This window comes from Hyaena hyaena, unplaced genomic scaffold (genome assembly GCF_003009895.1).
Source record: "Hyaena hyaena isolate Hyena2069 unplaced genomic scaffold, ASM300989v1 scaffold_370, whole genome shotgun sequence".
Taxonomy (NCBI): Eukaryota; Metazoa; Chordata; class Mammalia; order Carnivora; family Hyaenidae; genus Hyaena; species Hyaena hyaena.
In genome coordinates, this window is record NW_024081001.1 from 1,143,431 (window position 1) to 1,162,853 (window position 19,423).

Sequence of the window (19,423 nt, forward strand, 5' to 3'; positions counted from 1 at the left end):
TGTAATAGCTTTTGACAACAAGTAGATGGTGCGATATATTCTTTTTGATAATGAAAATATTAATAGTTTTTCTTGGGAGATTCCAGGCAACTATTAGACTAGGTGGTGTTGGTGTTCCATATTTTAGTTTTATGGGTGTTCAAGTTAGGTGCTCAGCAGTTGTTGAAATTGCTGATTTTCTTTTGACATTGGATTGCTCACACCTTTGGTTTTCTCTGAGGCTTTCTGATCCATCTGATAGGTTCAAGTGTGGGGGGGGTGATTTTTTTAAGGGACAATTAAGAAACATGAGAAGGGAGATGTTCCTCTTTTTTTCCCTTTATTCCTAGATTATTATATAGACCTTTGTTTTCTGTTTTCTAGGAGTGCTAGTAACTTTCTAGGCTTTTTCTCATTTTGAGGGTTCTTAATTTGGCAGTCCCAAAACTCCTTAAGATTTAGAAGAAATCTTAGAAATCATGCTTATCACAAAAAGATGGGTAGGAGGTTAGGGCACCTGGATGATAACAGTCGTTAAGCTTGATATCGGTGTAGGACATGATCTCACAATTGTGAGATCGAGCCCCCCATGTGGGAAGAAGTGATTAGTTTCTTTTGTATCTGGAAATAAATACACAAGATCTGGATACCCATCTGTCAGGAATATTATAGAAAGAATACATGAGAAGTTTAAGAAAATACCATTGTGGTTTCTTCTAAATTGAAGTATCTATAAAATAAGGTTCCTTTTCTTAGCTACCAGGCTTTAACTGTTTTCAGTTTTCATTCACTCTTTGATCTAAGTTTTGTGTTTTTCAGAGTATAAAATGTTAGAATCGCCTGGGAGCATGCGTTTCAAGTGCAGATTGCTGGACTGTGTCTCAAAACCACTAAAGAATGTCTAGAGCCCCAAGATTCCACTTTTACTTTTCTTTAAAAGTCGTTTGGGGACCTCATTTGATAGACAATGTCAGATTGAAATTCTCTGCATTCCAGTACCAGGATAAGGATAAAAGCTCTATTAACACAGCATCAAGTTTATATCTGAAAATACATTTAAACTGTTTTCTCAAGATAGATCACATGATACATATAGAAAAGTGCACAAAATCACAAGTATACAGTTCTGTAAATTTTCACAAAACAAACACACTTGTGTACTCTTCCTGGATCAAGAAATGGGATATTCCCGGCCCCTCAGAAACCTGCTGTGTCCTTTCTGATACTGCTGCCCTCCTCTATCAAAGATAACTGTGAATTTGTTTTGCCTGTATTGAGTTTATTGTGTATGGTGCATTCACAGAAACTAAGTGCTAAAATTTATAAGGTTTTGCAGGGGTTCCCTTTGGTGTCATGGATTTCTTTAGTAGCCTAGTCAGTTCTGTAGACTTCTCAGAATATTTTAATTTCATAAAATAACATAGCAGTAGGAAGGAAACTATATTGAAAAATACTTTTCAAAGTGTTTTTAAAAACACTTATTATAGAGTAATTCTTTTGCAGATAACAACTGGGGTGTGGTTTTAAAACAAGTCATTTCAATATAAAAACAGGAGGACAAAACATAAAAGACTCTTAAATATGGAGAACAAACAGGGTTACTAGAGGGGTTGTGGGAAGGGGGAATGGGCTAAATGGATAAGAGGTGTTAAGGAATCTGAAAAATCATTGTTGCACTATATGCTAACTAACTTGGATATAAATTTTAAAAATTAATTAAAAAAATAAAAAAGTTTCTATAGTGACAAAGTGATGGATGCTGCTAATATGGTGTTTTATCACCTATATCCATAAATGAAAGAAATGACATTAGTGGGAAAAAAATACGTAAATTTCCGCCACATCCAGGTTCACAAAATCCCTGGGTTCCATCCATGAATAGGTAGTATATGGACCCCAAATTACAGCCCCTGGTAATGAGGTCTCCTTTTACCAATAAAAAGACTCGGGTCCCAGACAACAGGTTTAATCCTCCAAAGCTATAGTTAAGAAAGAGGTGAACCCTTAATTCTAGAATCCACATGTCTTGTTTCTCTGCCACAGTCACAAAATCTTATTTAATCATCACAGCAAAGTAATGAAGATGTAAGCACACCTCATGTGTCTCAATTTATTACCAATTATAAATGAATTGAGATTAGAGAAGATAAATAACTTTTCTAAAGTCACGTAACTAGTGAAGCAGGTAAAGCTAATTCTGTATAAATTGGAATGAATATCCACAATGCTGAATATTGTTTAATATAGAAAAAATGTGACTTCTCTAAGTAATGAGCCTAGGTGATACAGGTCACACAGGAAAATCAGTTTCATTATTTTATAATAGTAGGGAAATACTTGATCTTGAGTTTTTAATAGTAGCCATTAACAAATGATGACCTTTCAGTGGTAGGCTTAGGAGGGAAACGTTGGAAAGAGTTTGGATTGAGAGTTTAAATACCTCATTTCTATTTGTTCATGAATTCATCCAGCCACCTTTCTTATTCTCCTGTCTGTTGTCCACATTTCTATCCAACCAGCTGTCAAACACGTATCAACTACCTAGTAATCTTTTGAGGTTCCAGCTCATTTGAGAATTATATTTTCCAGAGTGGAGTATCAATTTAAAGTGCCTTTCCTGATTGCTAAGCCTGTCAGTATGAATATCACTTAAACAACTGTTAGACAGGTAGGATTCTTCTAAATGTTATTTTTCATAACACTAGGTTAGATCTCAAAAGGATGCTTTTGACATATTAAAGTAAAATTATTTTTTCACTTTACCTGTTGCCCAGAAATTTGAATTAACCGTATTTCTTAACATTGTCCTCCCAGATCCAAACAACAAAAAGCAGACCCAAATCTATGAAACTAATAATACCTAGTAATTTTAGAATTTACTTTTCTTCTCTCTGCCATCTTCTCAACCTCACACATACACCACTTCGTTGTGTTTTTCTTATAAGTAATTTTTTCCTCTTAATTAAAAACTCATATTCATTACAGACAATTTAGGAAATATGGACAAGGGGCAGAGAAAGTACCTATAACTCCACCAAACAAAAACACACACTTTTGGTGTGTATTAAAGATTTGTCTTTCTAAAATGAGATTATATTTAGGGTGGTAAATTTTTTCCCCTCGCATACTATATGTAAAGATCTTTCGTGTTGTTAAAGATTCTAAATCATCATCTTTAATGATAATGTGACACTCCATTACAGACACATACTGAAGTTTATTTAATGTGATCTCTGTTGTTAGATACTACGTAGATTAGGGGCGCCTGGGTGGCTCAGTCGGTTAAGTGTCCTACTTTAGCTCAGGTCATGATCTCACAGTTCGTGGGTTCGAGCCCTGCATCCGGCTTTGTGCTGACAGCTAGCTCAGAGCCTGGAGCTTGTCTTTGGATTCTGTGTGTCCCTCTCTCTCTTACCCTCACCTGCTCATGCTGTCTCTATCTCTCTCTCAAAAAAAAATAAAACATTTAATAAAAAAGATACTACTTAGATTCTTTATTTCTTGCTTTCTCTTCTTTTTTTTTCTTTTCTGTTATGAATAACACTATAAAAACATTCTTGTAGTTGAAACTTGGAAGCACCTACTACTTCCTTAGAACTTCCTAGAAGTTAAGCAGCTAGATCTAAGGTTGTGAATATTTTTAAGTCTTATATTGGCCAATTCTCTTAGAGTAAACTTTACCAATTTATACTTCAACCAAAAATTTCTAAATACAGAGAAGAAGAAATAAAATCAACAAATAGATGATTAAAAAGCTATTTTTTTACTGGATTTTAGTTTTATCTAACTACTCTTAATACTTCCAGTTATTAAAATTGTTTCCTCTGTGTCCTGTTTTTCTGATGTTGTATTTATTAAATTGATTTGTTATAGGCCGTGTATTGTGAGGAGATTCTGTTCTTTCATGAGGCTGTGTTTCTCAGTTTTGTAGATTGGCTGCCTTTAAGTTTTGTTTACTTGTTTTTGTTGGTTTCTGCCTCTACATTATTTAGACATTTAGCTGTAATTCATATTTTCCCATTTCAATTCAACATCTGGTTGAAATTTATTACCCTGCTTTATATGATTTAGAGATCTTCCCTTCTACCTTCCTCACCCCCTCCTAAATCGACGGGCAGGTTATTCCAACATATATACTGATAATCTTTTCACAATGGCTGTTTTAAATGTGTCTGTATCAGACAAAACGTTCTTTTATAGAACTATGTCTATCTTTACTGTATTTTACTTTTTCAGTTCCTTAAGGGTGTTGAACTACTTTTTTATTTTCTTCCATATTGTTATTGAGTTGTATATACAAGTTTTAACATTTATTGAATGTGGTTTCTTTCTCAAATAACTCCTTTTGCTCTTTTCAAAATAAATAACTTGGTCAGAATAAAGGGTGTTGCAGATTTGCTAATTTGAAGAACTGACATTAGGCTCCTTGAATTGCAGACCATTGTATGTTTTGCCATATCATGTTATGCCTAAAATAATGTGGATTGATTGGACATTAATTAAAGATGTGGGGTCCATTTGCTGATGGTTAAGCAGTCTGGCTCTTAATTTTGGCTCAGGTCATGATCTCACAGTTTGTGAGATTGAGCTGAGCCCCCATGTCAGCACAGCCTACTTGGGATTCATTCTCTCTCTCTCTCTCTTCTCTCTCTCTCTCTCTCTCTCTCAAAATAAACATTCACAATCATTTCATCTCATGAATAAAAACCAGTCTGTGTGTTAAACTTGTTCAGAGAGAAACCAACTCCTTAAGAGTCTTAAGTTGTCTAAAGTGTGTGTTGCTTAGTATATAGTATAGGACAGGCATTCAGTGAAGGGGCACAACTTACTATTTAATAAGAGCTGAAAAATCTTCGAAGTATTCCACTGCCATCATTGTGATCAGAAAATCCTAGAAATTTCTTTTTTTGTTCTTTACATCGATTGTGTTATAGCTTGTTTTATTCTAGAAAAGTTCCACATATTTGCATTGATAGTTGTTTCTTATCAGTTATGAATTGATTTTGTTTTGTACCATTTCTGTCATTTCACAAGCCTCAAACTTTTTTTAAATTTTTTTAATGTTTAGGTTTTTAAGAGAGAGTGCGAGAGACACGAGCATGAATGGGGGAGGGGCAGAGAGAGGGAGGCACAGAATCAGAAACAGGTTCCAAGCTCTGAGCTGTCACCACAGGGCCCCAACACAGGGCTCGAACCCACAAATGGTGAGATCAAGACCTGAGCCAAAGTCAAATGCTTAGCTGACTGGGTCACCCCACAAGAGTCAAACTCTTTTAAACTATTTGAAATAAAAAACAGTTGTTTGCCTGTTACAAATATAACATTAAAGGATCATTAATAAACTAAATTTTAGTCATGTTCTGTTTGGAAGCTTAAAAATTTATTGTCATTTATATGAGATGATCAAATAAAATACATTTAATTTTTTCTGAAATTTGTTACGTTTTGTTCAAGGAGCAAAGTAAATCCTACATTTTCATAAAGTTTCTTTAAAAAGAAGTAAGTTATTAGTAAAAAGCACAGCGCTGTTATTTATATTTAGAATTAGCTGTTATAGAATGTCAAGTGACATTCTTTCAGATATTGTTTTTAATTCTTGATTATTCTTTTTTTTTTTTTTTTTTTTTAGTATTTTTATTTATTTCTAGGAGAGAGAGAGAGACAGTGCGAGCAGGGGAGGGTCAGAGAGAGAGGGAGACACAGACTCTGAAATAGGCTCCAAGCTCTGAGCTGGCAGTCAGCACAGAGCCCGACGCGGGGCCCGAACCCACGAACTGCGAGATCAGGACCTAAGCGAAAGTCGGACGCTTAACCGACTAAGCCACCTAGGCGCCCCAATTCTTGATTATTCTTAATATGTTTACCGTGAAAAGTATGAAAACTATCATTTTCACAAAGAAAAAAGATAAAAATCCAAAATCATCCCATCTCATGGGCGCCTGGGTGGCTCAGTCTGTCAAGCATCCAACTCTTCATTTTGGCTCACGTCATGATCTCATGGTTTATGAGATGGAGCTGATCCCCTGTCAGCACAAAGCCTACTTGGGACCCTCCCCCTAGGCCCACCCCCCGCCCCCAAATAAACATTCAGAATCATATCATCTCATGAATAAAGACCAGTCTGTATGCATTCTGGGTGTTTTTGTTTTACAAAATTAGAATCATGTTGCACATGTGACTCCATAACTTTCAGTCTTTCTATCTGTTGGTGTTTGCTCAGGTTGATCTTAGACTAGAAGGTGAAGAGACTGTTGGCAGTAATTGAGTGGAAAGGAGTGCATGTGTAGTTTGGAAGAACATGCCCAGTCTGCTTTTACAACTTAAGTGACGAAAGTTAAATGAACATGGAGCTCGTGGGAGCTGCAGAAGAAGAGTAGCAGGAAACATTGTGCTTAAGTATTTCATATGGTTGATAGACATTGATCTGCTGTTTAATGTAATTAGCTCTAGTATTTAATAATTTACTTAATTTGGTGGATATTGAGGTTGTTTATGCATAAAGTTCATACATCTTTGCAAACATTGTTTTCCGTGAGGTTATACTTTTGAAGCGGAATTGTTGAATATCTAAATTTTTAAGGCTCTCAATAAGTATTGACAGATTATCCTCCAGAGAAGCTGTATAAATATTCATACTTCTTCCAGTAGTATATGACTTTGACCATATTCTGACCATTAAAACAATGGTCATTATCACATTTTCTGTTCATCAATTTAAGGACAAAAGATTATTCCTTCATTTTTATTACTAACAGTAGTGAGCAGTTATACATATATTTACTGACCATGTTTTATATAAATTGACAACTTTTGAACTTTGTCATCTTTCAAGAAAAGGTACTGTTATTTTTCATAGTGATTTTAAGGACCTTTTACAATATATCCTATATAATATATAATTTTCTAGCCAGTACACATTTTTTAACCTTTAAATATTTCACTTCTTACTTGTTAGATGTCAGTCTTTCTCTGCTCTTTACTTTTGTCTTTATAGTAAAAAGTTCTTTTTCATTTTAAAATATATAGAAATACACCATTGTACTTTTGTTGCTTTTATTTATTTTTGAGCATTTAGTTGCGCCCTCTGGAGTTTACTTTTGTATAAAACGAAGTTCCAGTCTTCTTTCCAAATGGTTGGTTGGTTCTAACACCATTGAATTTTATGGTTTTATATTTTGTTTTGGTTTGTTTAAACCTCAGGGGCATACTTGAATTCATGACACACCATGGTTAGCTCTTTCGAGCTTGGCATAACCCTGGCGAGCTCCAAACCTGTGCACATAGGCGTGGAGGTGCATATACATTGCTTACGTTTCCATCCACCTTTCCCTATAGATGACAATAGAGATAGATTCATCTGTTCCTATAGGTAACAATTTAAATGTATTCTTAGAATAATGTATTTTGTTTTTGTGTGCTGTATTATTGTGGTAAAATACCATATGACATGGAACTTCTCAACAATTTTCAGGTATATGATACAGCATTGCCAACCATATATACAGTGTTGTATAACAGATCACTAGACATCCCCCCACCCCCAGTCCTGCATAACTGCAACACTGTACTCCCTGAGCCACAACTTCCTACCCTCTTCCTGCTCCCAGCCCTTGGCAACCACCATTCTAACTTGCTATTTCTGTGAAGTTGGCTACTTTTGATACCTTTGTTTAAGTGGAATCATGGAGTATTTATCATTTTCTGACTGACTTGTTTGACTTCGCTTAATCTCCTCATGGTGCATCCATATTGTGGCATAAGATTGTGGCTTTTTTTTTTTTTTTTAAGGCTGAATAATATTCATGTCCGTTTGTATGTCATGGTTTCTTTATTAATTTATCCATCAATGGATATTTAGTTTGCTTCCATCACAAAGCTATTGTGAATAATCTCTTTGAGATCCTGTTTTAATTCTTTTGAATATATACAGAAAAGTGCAATTGCTGAATCACAAGGTAGTTCTATTTTGAGGAACTGCATGCTGTTTTCACAGTGGCTGCACTTTGTGTGCTACTTTTTTTACACTTTATTGAAATATACACAGAAAGCAGACAAAGCATTAGTAGATTATCACACAGCTGACATCTAGGTCAAGAAATAGAACTTTCCACCCTTCACATAACCCTTCTCATTCTCCTTCCAAGTCATTAATGTCTCCTTCCTCCCCTTCTAATATAAGCATATTTATAAGCCTGTCTTCTAACACTTAGTTTGATTTGTACTTTTAGAGCTTTCTATAAATGAAATCATAATAAGGGTGTATCTAGCCTTTTTGCTCAGTATTAGGTTTGTGTATATATAATTTGCTCATGTTCATTGCTATATAATGTTCTTTTGTGTTGCTCACCTACAATTTATCTGTTATATTGTAAATGCAAACATCTTGGTTGTTTCAGTTTGTGGCTATTAAGAATAGTGCACCTATGAACATTCTTGATCGTATTTTTTGGTGCACTTGATCATGCATGAAATTATTTACATCATAGGGTATACAACACAGTAAAAAGTTGTTTTGCCAATTTTCTCATGAACAACACGTCTTTGCCAGTACTTCGTCATTATCAGTCTTTTTAAATTTTCAAATATTTTGGAGGTTTTGAGTTGTCATATTGTACTTTTTTCTAACACTGTGATTTATCATCGTTTTATATGTTTGTTGGCCATTTGATATTATCTTTTGTGAAGTGCCCGTGTTTCCTACTTGCATAGGAGCCGAAATCAAGAGTTCCCTGATTATAGGAGAATTTTTAAAACAAAATAGCATTCTTTGATGCATGCTTGTTCAAGTGGCACAGTGCTGAGGACAGGGAATTCTGTTTCCTTTTCCTCATATTTGCCCAAAGTACTTAGTTCATACTTGCTCACTGTCATGTCATGATCATTATAATAATATAAACATACCTCCCTAAGTTTTAGGGGAAATCTAGCTGCTGGCCAAGGATTCGGCTCTCTGCACTGCACTAGTCAGTTCCGGTGCACGCATCTGTTTTTAGGCCTCTTCTGTTTGTTACTGCTGCCATAATCTCTGCTGTTATTCTTGGTTCTTGTTGATTTGTCTTTAAAAATTCCCTTATTGTAGGGGCCTGGGTAGCTCAGTGGGTTAAGCGTCAGACACTCCATTTTGGCTCAGGTCATGATCTTGCGGTTTGTGAATTCAAGTCCTGCATCAGGGCTACGCTGATAGTACAGAGCCTGCTTGGGATTCTCTCCGTCTCCATCTTTTCCTGCCCCTCTACTGCTCGTGTGTGCATGCACACATGCTTGCTCTCTCTCTCAGAATATATAATTTAAAAAATTTTACTGTAATTTTAATGGAGTTTTGGGAATATAGTTGCTAATACATGAGCCCAGCCTGTGATCTTTAACTTTGTAGACCTAACTTTCTCTTCGTGTGATGTATTTTTTATTTGCCTGTTTAAAGAAAAAATGCTTTTTGAAATCCATTAAGACTTCCAGTCATCTCCATGTTTTGTTTTTGTATCATGTAATAGGTCATGTTTAAACCCATGTAATAATTACTGAATCTTTAGGGTGAAGGATTTTTTTCTGTTTCAGAAGATAATGTTCATGTTTGTGCTTTTCTTATCATTTTATATATTATAACCCATATAGACCCAGTTTTTGCATATAGAACCATATGTTTTTGCCCTTGGTTCTCTATATTGCTTACCTGAATTAAATGGACCTTAATTTCTACCTTTTTTAAAAAACTTTTATTTTTTTATAAAATTTTTAATGTTTATGGAGAGCGAGCACGCACAAGCAGGGGAGGGACAGAGAGAGGGAGGGAGACAGGATCCAAAGCAGGTTTCTGCTTTGAGTGGGGCTCAAACTCAAGAACCACTTCATGACCTGCACTGAAGTCGGGTATGACTGATTGATCCACCCAGGCGCCCTAATTTTTACCTTTGACTAAAGTTTCACATACACAAGTTACGTGAAGATAGAGATTATTGAAGATAGAGTTTATTAAGTCGTTCTATATCACTAGTACTTAATGTAGGTAGTAGGAACTGTGCACTTCACTTTCTTAAGTTCAAAACACAGCATTCATATTAAAAATTGAACTGCTATGATAGAGTTTTTTTTGGAGAGTATCATGACAAACCTTTTGAAACAGTAGTTTTAGGTAGAAGATTTGTTTTTTTCTAAAGTGATATTAGCATAAACTTAATGGATTGAGTTGCTCATTTGGTGTAAGATTATGGTAATGAGATCAAGGTCTAATCCCCATGTAGACTATGGTTTGTCGTATGCCCTGCATTCTTAATATTGGCAAACTCAGTAATACTTGATGCTACTATCAGAGGGTACAAATATAACTGTAACTATGAATGATGGATTCAGGTAATCAAGCTACCGGGGGAAAAAAAACAACAGCCCTAAACATGCTTTTAAGATGATGATTCCAGGGGTGCCTGGGTGGCTTAGTTGGTTAAGCGTCTGACTTTGGCTTACGTCATGATCTTGCAGTTTGTTAAGTTCGAGCCCCGCATGGGGCTTTGTGCTGACAGCTCAGAGCCTGGAGCCTGCCTCAGGTTCTGTGTCTCCCTCTCTTTCTGCTCCTCCATCTCTCTCTCTTAAAAATAAATAGTAAGAAAAAATTTTTTTAAAAGACCTATGTTCTAGTTTTATAAAAAAGTGACTCAGCAAGGTCTTCTTTCTGTATGGAGAATAATAACTAATGAGCCATTCTTTTATTCCGATAACCTTAATCATTTCATATGACAATTCAGTTTTACTTTAATATAGTTGACTGTCAGTAATATCTTTCCTTTAAACTATTTTCCCATAGGTTCTTGTTTGAACTAAGCTTTTAATGTTTTTGATGGAAAGATTTTTAATCATGTGATAATAGGTTAAAATATAAAATTCTGAATATGCTTATAACTGACTTTTGCTAAGGTATTAGTGTTAACTGAAGAAGTTCACAAGTAGTCTCTTTATCCAGTAGCTTAAACTGTATTCACTTACCGATACTAAATGAAATAAATCATCAGTGCGTGCTAGGCTCATAATACAAGAAGGCTAAGTAAACAATTGTTGATGGGTTTGTGAGGAGACGTTTGCTGAGTGATGCTGAATGTGGACTTAATGAGTAACTGAGCTATGTGACAGTGGTCTTGGGGTGGGACTTGTGGTGCCACGACATTGATGAGAGCTCTTAATGAGTTTCTCAGTGGTGAAATGACCTAAAGGCAGGCATGGGATAGGAAGGGGAGGAGGAGAGTACGTCATATTAAATCACTGAGGATTGACCCTGCAGTGGGCAGAGAGAAAGGCGGTGTGCCTCAGCCAGCTTTTTCTCACAAGCTTTTCCTATGTAATTTTCCCTTTTTGGAGGGAAATGTATCATTAAGGATGCTTAGATTTTTTTTTTTTTTGCCAGTAGTCCTCTACTATTTGTTAAATAACAGTAAATTAGTAATCAAATTGATCTGTACCCTTTTCCTATTGAATTGGGCCTAATTATTAGCCTTTATTTGGCTTTTCCTTTTTAGGGGTAGCTGTTTTATTTATTCCTTGAAGACCTTAAATATAAAAAGCAGTATAACTGTGTTTAAGATGCAGGTAATGAATTAACCAGAATTTTGCAAGGTCTGTTGGAATTGATTACATGTTTGATTATTAGTTGAAATACTTCTCAACAATGGTCCAAATATTTTTGTTTCCATTTTAGAACAAAATCCAGTCTCATAGCAGAGGAGAATATAATGTTTACAGCACCTTTCAGAGCCATGAACCAGAGTTTGACTACTTGAAAAGTTTAGAAATAGAAGAAAAGATCAACAAAATTAGGTGGTTACCCCAGAAAAATGCTGCTCAGTTTTTATTGTCTACCAATGGTAAGTGTTATGTTTTTTTCCTTTTACGTGCCCACTGTGTGTGCCTATTCCGTACCATACTTTTCACCTTTACAAAGAGAAATAGTTCAGAGATTTCTGGAAATAGGTCTTCCACACATAGGATGTGTAAATTCTTTTTTGTCTTCCCTTTTTGTATTCTCTTTTAGTTTTTAAATTCCATGAAACAGATCTGTAGGTGTCCGTTTTCTTTTAATACACACACAGTCTGTAGTGGGGGAAAAAGGGCTTTACTATTGGATTTAGATCAGGTACCATTTGTTCCACTTCTTGGCTTAGTAGCCTTGAGCAGGTAATAATACTTGAGTTAAGTTTTCCTCATGGGCAAACTGGAGATAGTAGTAAGTATGTTACAGTATTTTTATGAGTAGGAAATGTGAGTGCTCATAAATATTAAAGTGTGCCTAAGCTCTCCAAAGAGTATTTCACTATAAATATACACTATCTTCTCAAAGGATAGTCTCCATTCCAGGGTACTTTCTGAGGGAGCACTCTTCTACCTGATGCTTGTTCTGTAAGGACACAAACTGGAATCGACATGCTGCCTTCTTCCCAACAAACCTCATGGGTGGAAGTAGATGATTCTTATACCGTTTTGTTTGCTCAAGAGAAGTTATAAAATAAGAATTAGAATTGTGTAATGACTACCAGAATTTAAGAACATTTCATTTTGTTCCTCTAAATTTTATTTTTTGTAAGTTGTTGTGACTTGGTTTATCATTGGGAGTTTGGTCTGAAGAGAGTCATTAGAGTGACTAAAGGGGTACATCCACGTTCTGGCTAGCCGTTGTCTGTAAAAATTTAAATTGAAACTTTCTTGAGGCTGGTTTAAGGCACTATTAATGAAATTAGATTTTAGTACCTAGATCTTACTGTTCTTTACCATTTGTAGATTATAAAGTCAAGAGATTTCTGGGGTGACATGGTAGAAAATACTGAGTGTCCCTTTCATTCAGCTTAGGCCTCATCACCCACTGTGTCAAGTTCTTAGAAATGCGGTCCATAAAATGATGCCGCTAGCTGACATCATGAATGTGATGATGCTGCTTCTTAGGGAACCACTTTTCTGATCATCAGAGCTCTCCCCAGCCAGCACATTGAAACCTGCTGCCCTGTCTCTTCTCACATAAACCGCATTTGCCTCTCTTCTCCTTATTAAAAAAAAAAAAAAGTAGAAATAAAAATGATTTAAATCTTATAACCAAGGGCACTGTAGATGAAGGAACTATGTTTATTCCTGTCATATGTTGGCTTCTAATCTTGGTTCAGTTTAAATTTGTGTGGCATACTACATTATTTCAGATAACACTTCAGGTCTTGCTGTTTCACATCATAATAAGACTTGACCATATCATTTATACGGTTTCTGCTTTTGGAAGTAAATGCCCCAAGTGTTTTGGGGCATCCATGCCTCACGTATTGGGATCTTTGTTCTTAAAAATTTCGGCAGTTCACTTCTTATGGGATAAATTTCTATTCTTTTCATAAAGGGAAATTTTTTAAATAAAAGCTGAAATAGAATAATGGAGTCTGCATACCCATCACCCAACTTCAACAGTTCTCAGTTCATAGACAGTTGTTTTTTCAGGTGCTGCTTCTTCTCCTCCTCAATATTTTTCAGAAGCAAATCCCATTTCAGTTCACTTACCGAATAAATCTCAAATATCTTTCAGTTCTCAGCAGATACCCACATGTGTCTTCCATGCAGGTTTCTCTGTACTCTGATTTGAAATGAGCAAGACGGTGTATAATCATATGAGCCTTCATAGACAGTAAATTTTACAGAGGGTCAGTGGAGAGAGAAACCACTAGGGATCCCAGTGTTTGGGTCTTAGGTATGTGACTCTATGGTACTTTTCTGTAGAAAAAATCAACAGTGTCTCCCAAATAGGTTTACTGTGTACATTTTTAAGTCATTATTTTAAAGAAAGTGCACAGTGCATTATAGTTATCTTTTTGTTGTTGTTATTAAAGAGTACTAAATAAAATAGTTATTTGGGGCTACATTATGTTTTTGTACTAAAAAGTAGAGCTCACTGTGGAAGGATAAAGAACAGGTATGGGAATTTTACACACTGTTGTGTCTGGGTGTGGCAGGATGGGAAAGGGGTTGAAGGAGTAGAACATAAGCTCTATGTGGAAAGCTTTATTCTTTTAAAAAGAAAGTAATCATGGGAGAACATGAACATCCCTTAAATCTGAGTAATAACTTTATGTAATTTGGTATAGTTGTCCGTGTGAGACTGAGCATAATAATGCCTCCTCTTCCACATGTATGGGCCTTTACACTCCTAAAAGATGAGAAACTACTGTGGGAGAATGGTGGGGAATGGGACTAAACATCCCAGCTTTGATTGACCAAAAGTAATCTTACTTTCAGCTTTGCATTGGTTTCCCATGGTCACACCATAAACTGTCCAGTGTTCCCCAAATTATTCTTCCTTAAACCACTTCATAGTGCCCTCCTTATGACTTTAGTTTATTTAATGTTTCTTCACCTGGTTGGTTTTATTCTGTTTCTCTTTCATCTCCTTTTGCTTTCTCTGAATTCTCTATTCTTCCATGTTGCAGAAATGTCCACCTCTAATCTCTTAGCCGTGAGAGTCTTGAATATATGAGTAATAGAGTTCACTAGTAAATAACTTGTGTTTTAACAGCTTGTTACTAAGAAGCTTTTGAATAATACAGCTGCATTCCCACAAAGGAAACTTGGTAGCATTGTCTTCCCTCTCCCAACCGTCTTTCCATGGTGAGAGGGACACTGGGGCTTGTGGACTTCCGGAACACTCTTTACTTGTTAGTATTGACAGTGTAGGGAAACACCATAGAGCAGTGATTCATAACCTTTTGGAAAAAACACATTGGATTCTTTGAGGAATTCAATAATCTTCTTTATAGAAAAGCACGTATACTTACATAATTTTGCATGCAGCTCTATGGAGTTTGATAATTGTCACATAATTCCAGTAGGCCAAAAACTACAGCTAAAAAAGTCACTACTGCAGAGCTTAAGACTTTTTTAAATTGTTGTATTTATTAAAGTATTTTATTTTGGAAGGCTCTTGGGTCGCTTAGGCGGTTAAGCACCTGACTCTTGATTTCGGCTCAGATGCATGCATGCTCTCTCTCAAAAATGAATTAACTTCTAAAAATATTTAAAATATTTTATTTCTTTTCTTTAAGAAAAAAAAAAAAAAGGTTATTTGGGGGAGAGGCAGAGAGTGGGAAAGAGAGACTCCCAGGCAGGCTCCCGGTTGTTAGAACAGAGCCCATGCGGGGCTTGAACTCGTTCACAAACCAGGAGATTGTGACCTGAGCCAAGATCAAGAGTAGGGCATTCAGCCGACTGAGCCACCCAGGTGTTCCTAAAATATTTTATTGCTGACCTGCCTTGTTCCCATGAAAAGTTTGATATGTACATTGTGATTTCTTTATATCTTTAGTGACGGTGAATTTGGACAGGCCAACAGTTATGGGATTAGCAAGAGGAAGCTTTTCATTCTTATAAAATAAAGAGTTTAGGCTTGACTTATTTATATTATACATTTGGGGACAAGTAAAATACTCTAAAATGTATAAATCTTTACCTAAATTATATACTGTGTGTGTGTGTGTGTGTGTGTGTATATATGTATATGTGTATATATATGGCACATAGAAAACCTATAACTTAACTGCAAGATAACTCTAAACAAGACTACTAGAGGTTAAATGAAATATTAGATTACAAGTTAGCAAATTAGCAATTTTTTTCTGTTTACACTTCATCTTTACAAAGGGCATCCACAGGGCTAATCAGCACAGTCTTCCCCAGAAGAAAGAGGTTTCTTCCCCAGGCTAGAAGAGTCCCTGTATATGACCAAATTTTATAAAGTGCCCCCATACACTATTTTTTAAAATTGTGTTTTACCCATTTGCTTATGAAAAGACCATTAAGAATATGATAACGTTTATGTGAATGCAAATTTAGGATTATAACGACATATTAAATAAACATGTTTGAGTCCATAATGATTTAAATAAATGATTGGTTAAATAAATAAGCAGGGAGAGGGGATGCTTCTTATAGGAGAATTTCAAATATATGGATGAATGCTCCTCCCTACAAGAACTGTAACTGAATTCTCTCTTTAAGTGTGGACCAGACTTAGAGACTCATTTGCAAAGAATAGAGTATAACGAGGGGGAAAGAGTGTGCAGTGGAGAAACCTGGCAGATGCTGCTTTAGCCACAACGAGTAGAGCTAGCTCACCAGTGGAAAAGTCATGGTGATACCATGTATACGTGTATACTTCACATCCGGTACTCTTCCTAAAAACCGGTGATCGCAGTCTGATGAGAAAATGGACATGCCCAGCTGAGGGACATTCTACAGTACCTCAGCACTGCTTCTCAGAATGGTCAGGATGATGAAAAACCAGGAAAGTTGGAGAAATTGTTAAAAGTCATAGAGACCAGGGCATGTTGACAACTAAATATAGTGTTGTTTGGATCCTGGAAGAGAAAAGGGGTATTGGTAGAAAACCTGGTGAAATCTGAGTATTCTGGGGTTTAAGTTCATAGTAACGTACAATGTTAATTTCTTAGTTGTAACAAATGCTTAAATAAGATGTTGCAGAAATACCATGGTTGCATAAGATGTTGACATTAGAAGAAACTGGGTAAAGGGTATAATGGGAACACTCTGCTACCTTTGCAACTTTACTGTAACTCTGAACTTAATCAAAATAAGCATTTACTTAAAAAATAGTACTTTATATATTCTTGATAACCTACGAATTTTGTCTTGAAGAACTTGGGGACATGGCTTTTAATTTTTTTTTATGCCCTATTAACAACTTGGCTTAAATCCCTAATACAACAGGGAAAAGAGATTTAAACAAAGGCATCTAGCCTATGAAGGAATTTGTGGATTGTGGAGTCTTTTTTTTTTTTTTTTTCTTTTGGAGAGAGAGAGAGAGATTGCACACGCATGCACACACATGAGTGGGAGAGGGAGAGAGAATTGTAGGCAGGCTTCTGAGCGGAAATCAAGAGTCGGGCGCTTAACTGACTAAGCTGCGCTGGCACCCCTCTGGGGTCTTTGACAGATCTGCTGGGAAGTATGGGATGGAAAGAAAGCCATTCTTAAGCTTTCTTAACTAACTCTGTTGTTTATTCTCTACTAAAAGTTAAATATTAAGTGTATATATGTATATGTGTTTGTATATATGTACAGACGTGTTTACATGCACACATACATATATGTATAATTTTTCCCCTCTAGCTTTAATTATTTTTTTAATGTTTGTTTATTTTGAGAGAAATAGAGACAGAGCATGAGCAGGGGAGGGGCAGAGAGAGGGAGACACAGAATTCAAACCAGGCTCCAGGCTCCGAGCTGTCAGCACAGCACCCAGTGCAGGGCTTGAACCCATGAACTGTGAGATGATGACCTGAGCTGAAGTCAGGTGCTTAAGTGACCGAGCCACTCATGTGCCCCATAGCTTTATTTTTAAAAGATGAGGACCTGGCTGTGACTTGATTTTAATATCAAATGGTACTTTATGAATGCTATTAACATAAATTTGTGACTTCTGTACTGTATTTCTTTGAACATGAGTTTTTATTCATCAGGTAATAGGAAATTTGTTTTTTATTAAGTCACATAAGTGATTTTATTCTTGGGATCTTTTAGATGAAATATGAGATAGCATTTTTTTTAATATTTATTTATTTGGGGGGGGGGTCATGAGTGGGAGGAGGGGCAGAGAAAGAGGAAGACAGAGAATCCCAAGCAGGCTTCATGCTGTCACTGTAGAGCCCGACACAGGGCTTGGTCCCATGTGATCATGAGCTGAGCTGAAACCGAGATTCAGACACTCAACCAACTGAGCCACCTAGGTGCCCTGAAGTAGCATGTTTCTATATACCTATATGTTTCTTCTATTAGTATTACTCTTTATTTGAGGAGTTTTTCATTTTTCTCTCCAGATAAAACAATAAAATTATGGAAAATCAGTGAAAGGGACAAAAGACCAGAAGGATATAATTTGAAAGAGGAGGATGGAAGGTATAGAGATCCTACTACAGTCACTACACTACGAGTAAGTACTTAGGAAAAATGACAGCGTGATGAATAGTGTTCCATATTCATATTATATATTCTAGGTCCTGAGCAGAACTTGAATAGGATTGACATAATCAGCCCCCTCCCAGCAATTCTATACCCAGTAGAACATTAAGAACTCCCATTTTAAACAACCATGTCCCACATAGAGGTCTGTGCCAGGGGCTGAACCAAGACCTAATGCAAGACTGTTTTATAGTACATCACATACTTTTTTTTTTTTTTAATGTTTTATTTATTTTTGAGAGCAATAAAGAGACAGTGTGAGCAGGGGAGGGCCAGAGAGAGAGGGAGACACAGAATCCGAAGACAGTCTCCAGGCTCTGAGCTATCTGTCAGCACAGAGCCCGATGCAGGGCTCAAACACACGAACCGTGAGATCATGACCTGAGCTGAAGTCGGAGGCTTAACCGACTGAGCCACCCAGGCGCCCCAGTACGTCACACTCTTTTGCTCTCACGGTTTGAATGTCAGCTAACACAACCTTAAAAAAGTAAATAAAAAGTAGAAATGGACCAGATATTCTAGTTCTAGCTAAAAAAATACCAAGAATTAGATGCTCTGGGCTAATTTCCTTTTCAGCCACTTCAAACCGGAAATGTATTGCTTTGCAAATCTCAAGCAAAAGATTGGAACTAGAAAACACATCAAATTCTAACAGTATGGCTATCTGTTAGATACAAGAAGGCAAATCGAACAAATTGTTTTTCTTCTCATTTCAACACTTTAAGGATCAGTATCAGTTGCTGTATAAAAGTAAATCTGTGTAATATTTGTAGTGTTCCTTCAAAAACTGGAGTAAAGAACCAAACCTTAAGTGCCATTGTAAATAAATGAGCATTTTGTAATGACTCTTTTTCTTGTGTCTTATTTATCGACAGGTGCCAGTCTTCAGGCCCATGGATCTAATGGTTGAGGCCAGTCCACGAAGAATATTTGCCAATGCTCATACATATCACATCAACTCAATTTCTATTAATAGTGATTATGAAACATATTTATCTGCAGATGACTTACGAATTAATCTTTGGCATCTGGAGATTACAGACAGGAGTTTTAGTATCCATTTGGTTTCTTTTTTTGGTGTTCGGTAAAGAAGGCATGTTGTGCCCACGCTAGATTTATTTGCATCTCTCCTTCATGTAGTATTACATTTTCTGTTTATAGTAGCTTCTTACTATACCACTTTTTTTAAAGTTTGTTTATTTATTTTGAGGGAGATAAAGAGAGAGAATCCCAAGCAGGCTCTGCACTGTCAGCATGGAGCCTGACATGGGGCTTAGACTCATGAACTGTGCAATCATGACCTGAACCAAAATCCAAGAGTTGGTCACTCAACTGACTAAGCCACCCAGGCATCCCTTTACCACTTCTTCTTTGTGCTTAAGTGATTAGCTACTAGGGAAAGTTTACTAATAAAGGGCATAATGTGTTGATTTTTAAAATAGGCTTCTTAGGGGCGCCTGGGTGG

General features: G+C 36.3%; 1 protein-coding gene across 2 annotated transcripts in view; it reads left to right on the forward strand.

Moving 5' to 3' along the window:
* The window catches only part of PPP2R2A (protein phosphatase 2 regulatory subunit Balpha), an 81,457-nt gene that overhangs the window by 52,542 nt on the left and 9,492 nt on the right, over window positions 1-19,423 (forward strand). For both annotated transcript variants that reach the window (XM_039250424.1, XM_039250425.1), the window contains exons 4-6: window positions 11,660-11,825; window positions 17,817-17,929; window positions 18,834-19,011. In XM_039250424.1, the coding sequence (XP_039106355.1) occupies window positions 11,660-11,825; window positions 17,817-17,929; window positions 18,834-19,011 (457 nt within the window). The remainder of the gene's footprint in view (window positions 1-11,659; window positions 11,826-17,816; window positions 17,930-18,833; window positions 19,012-19,423) is intronic.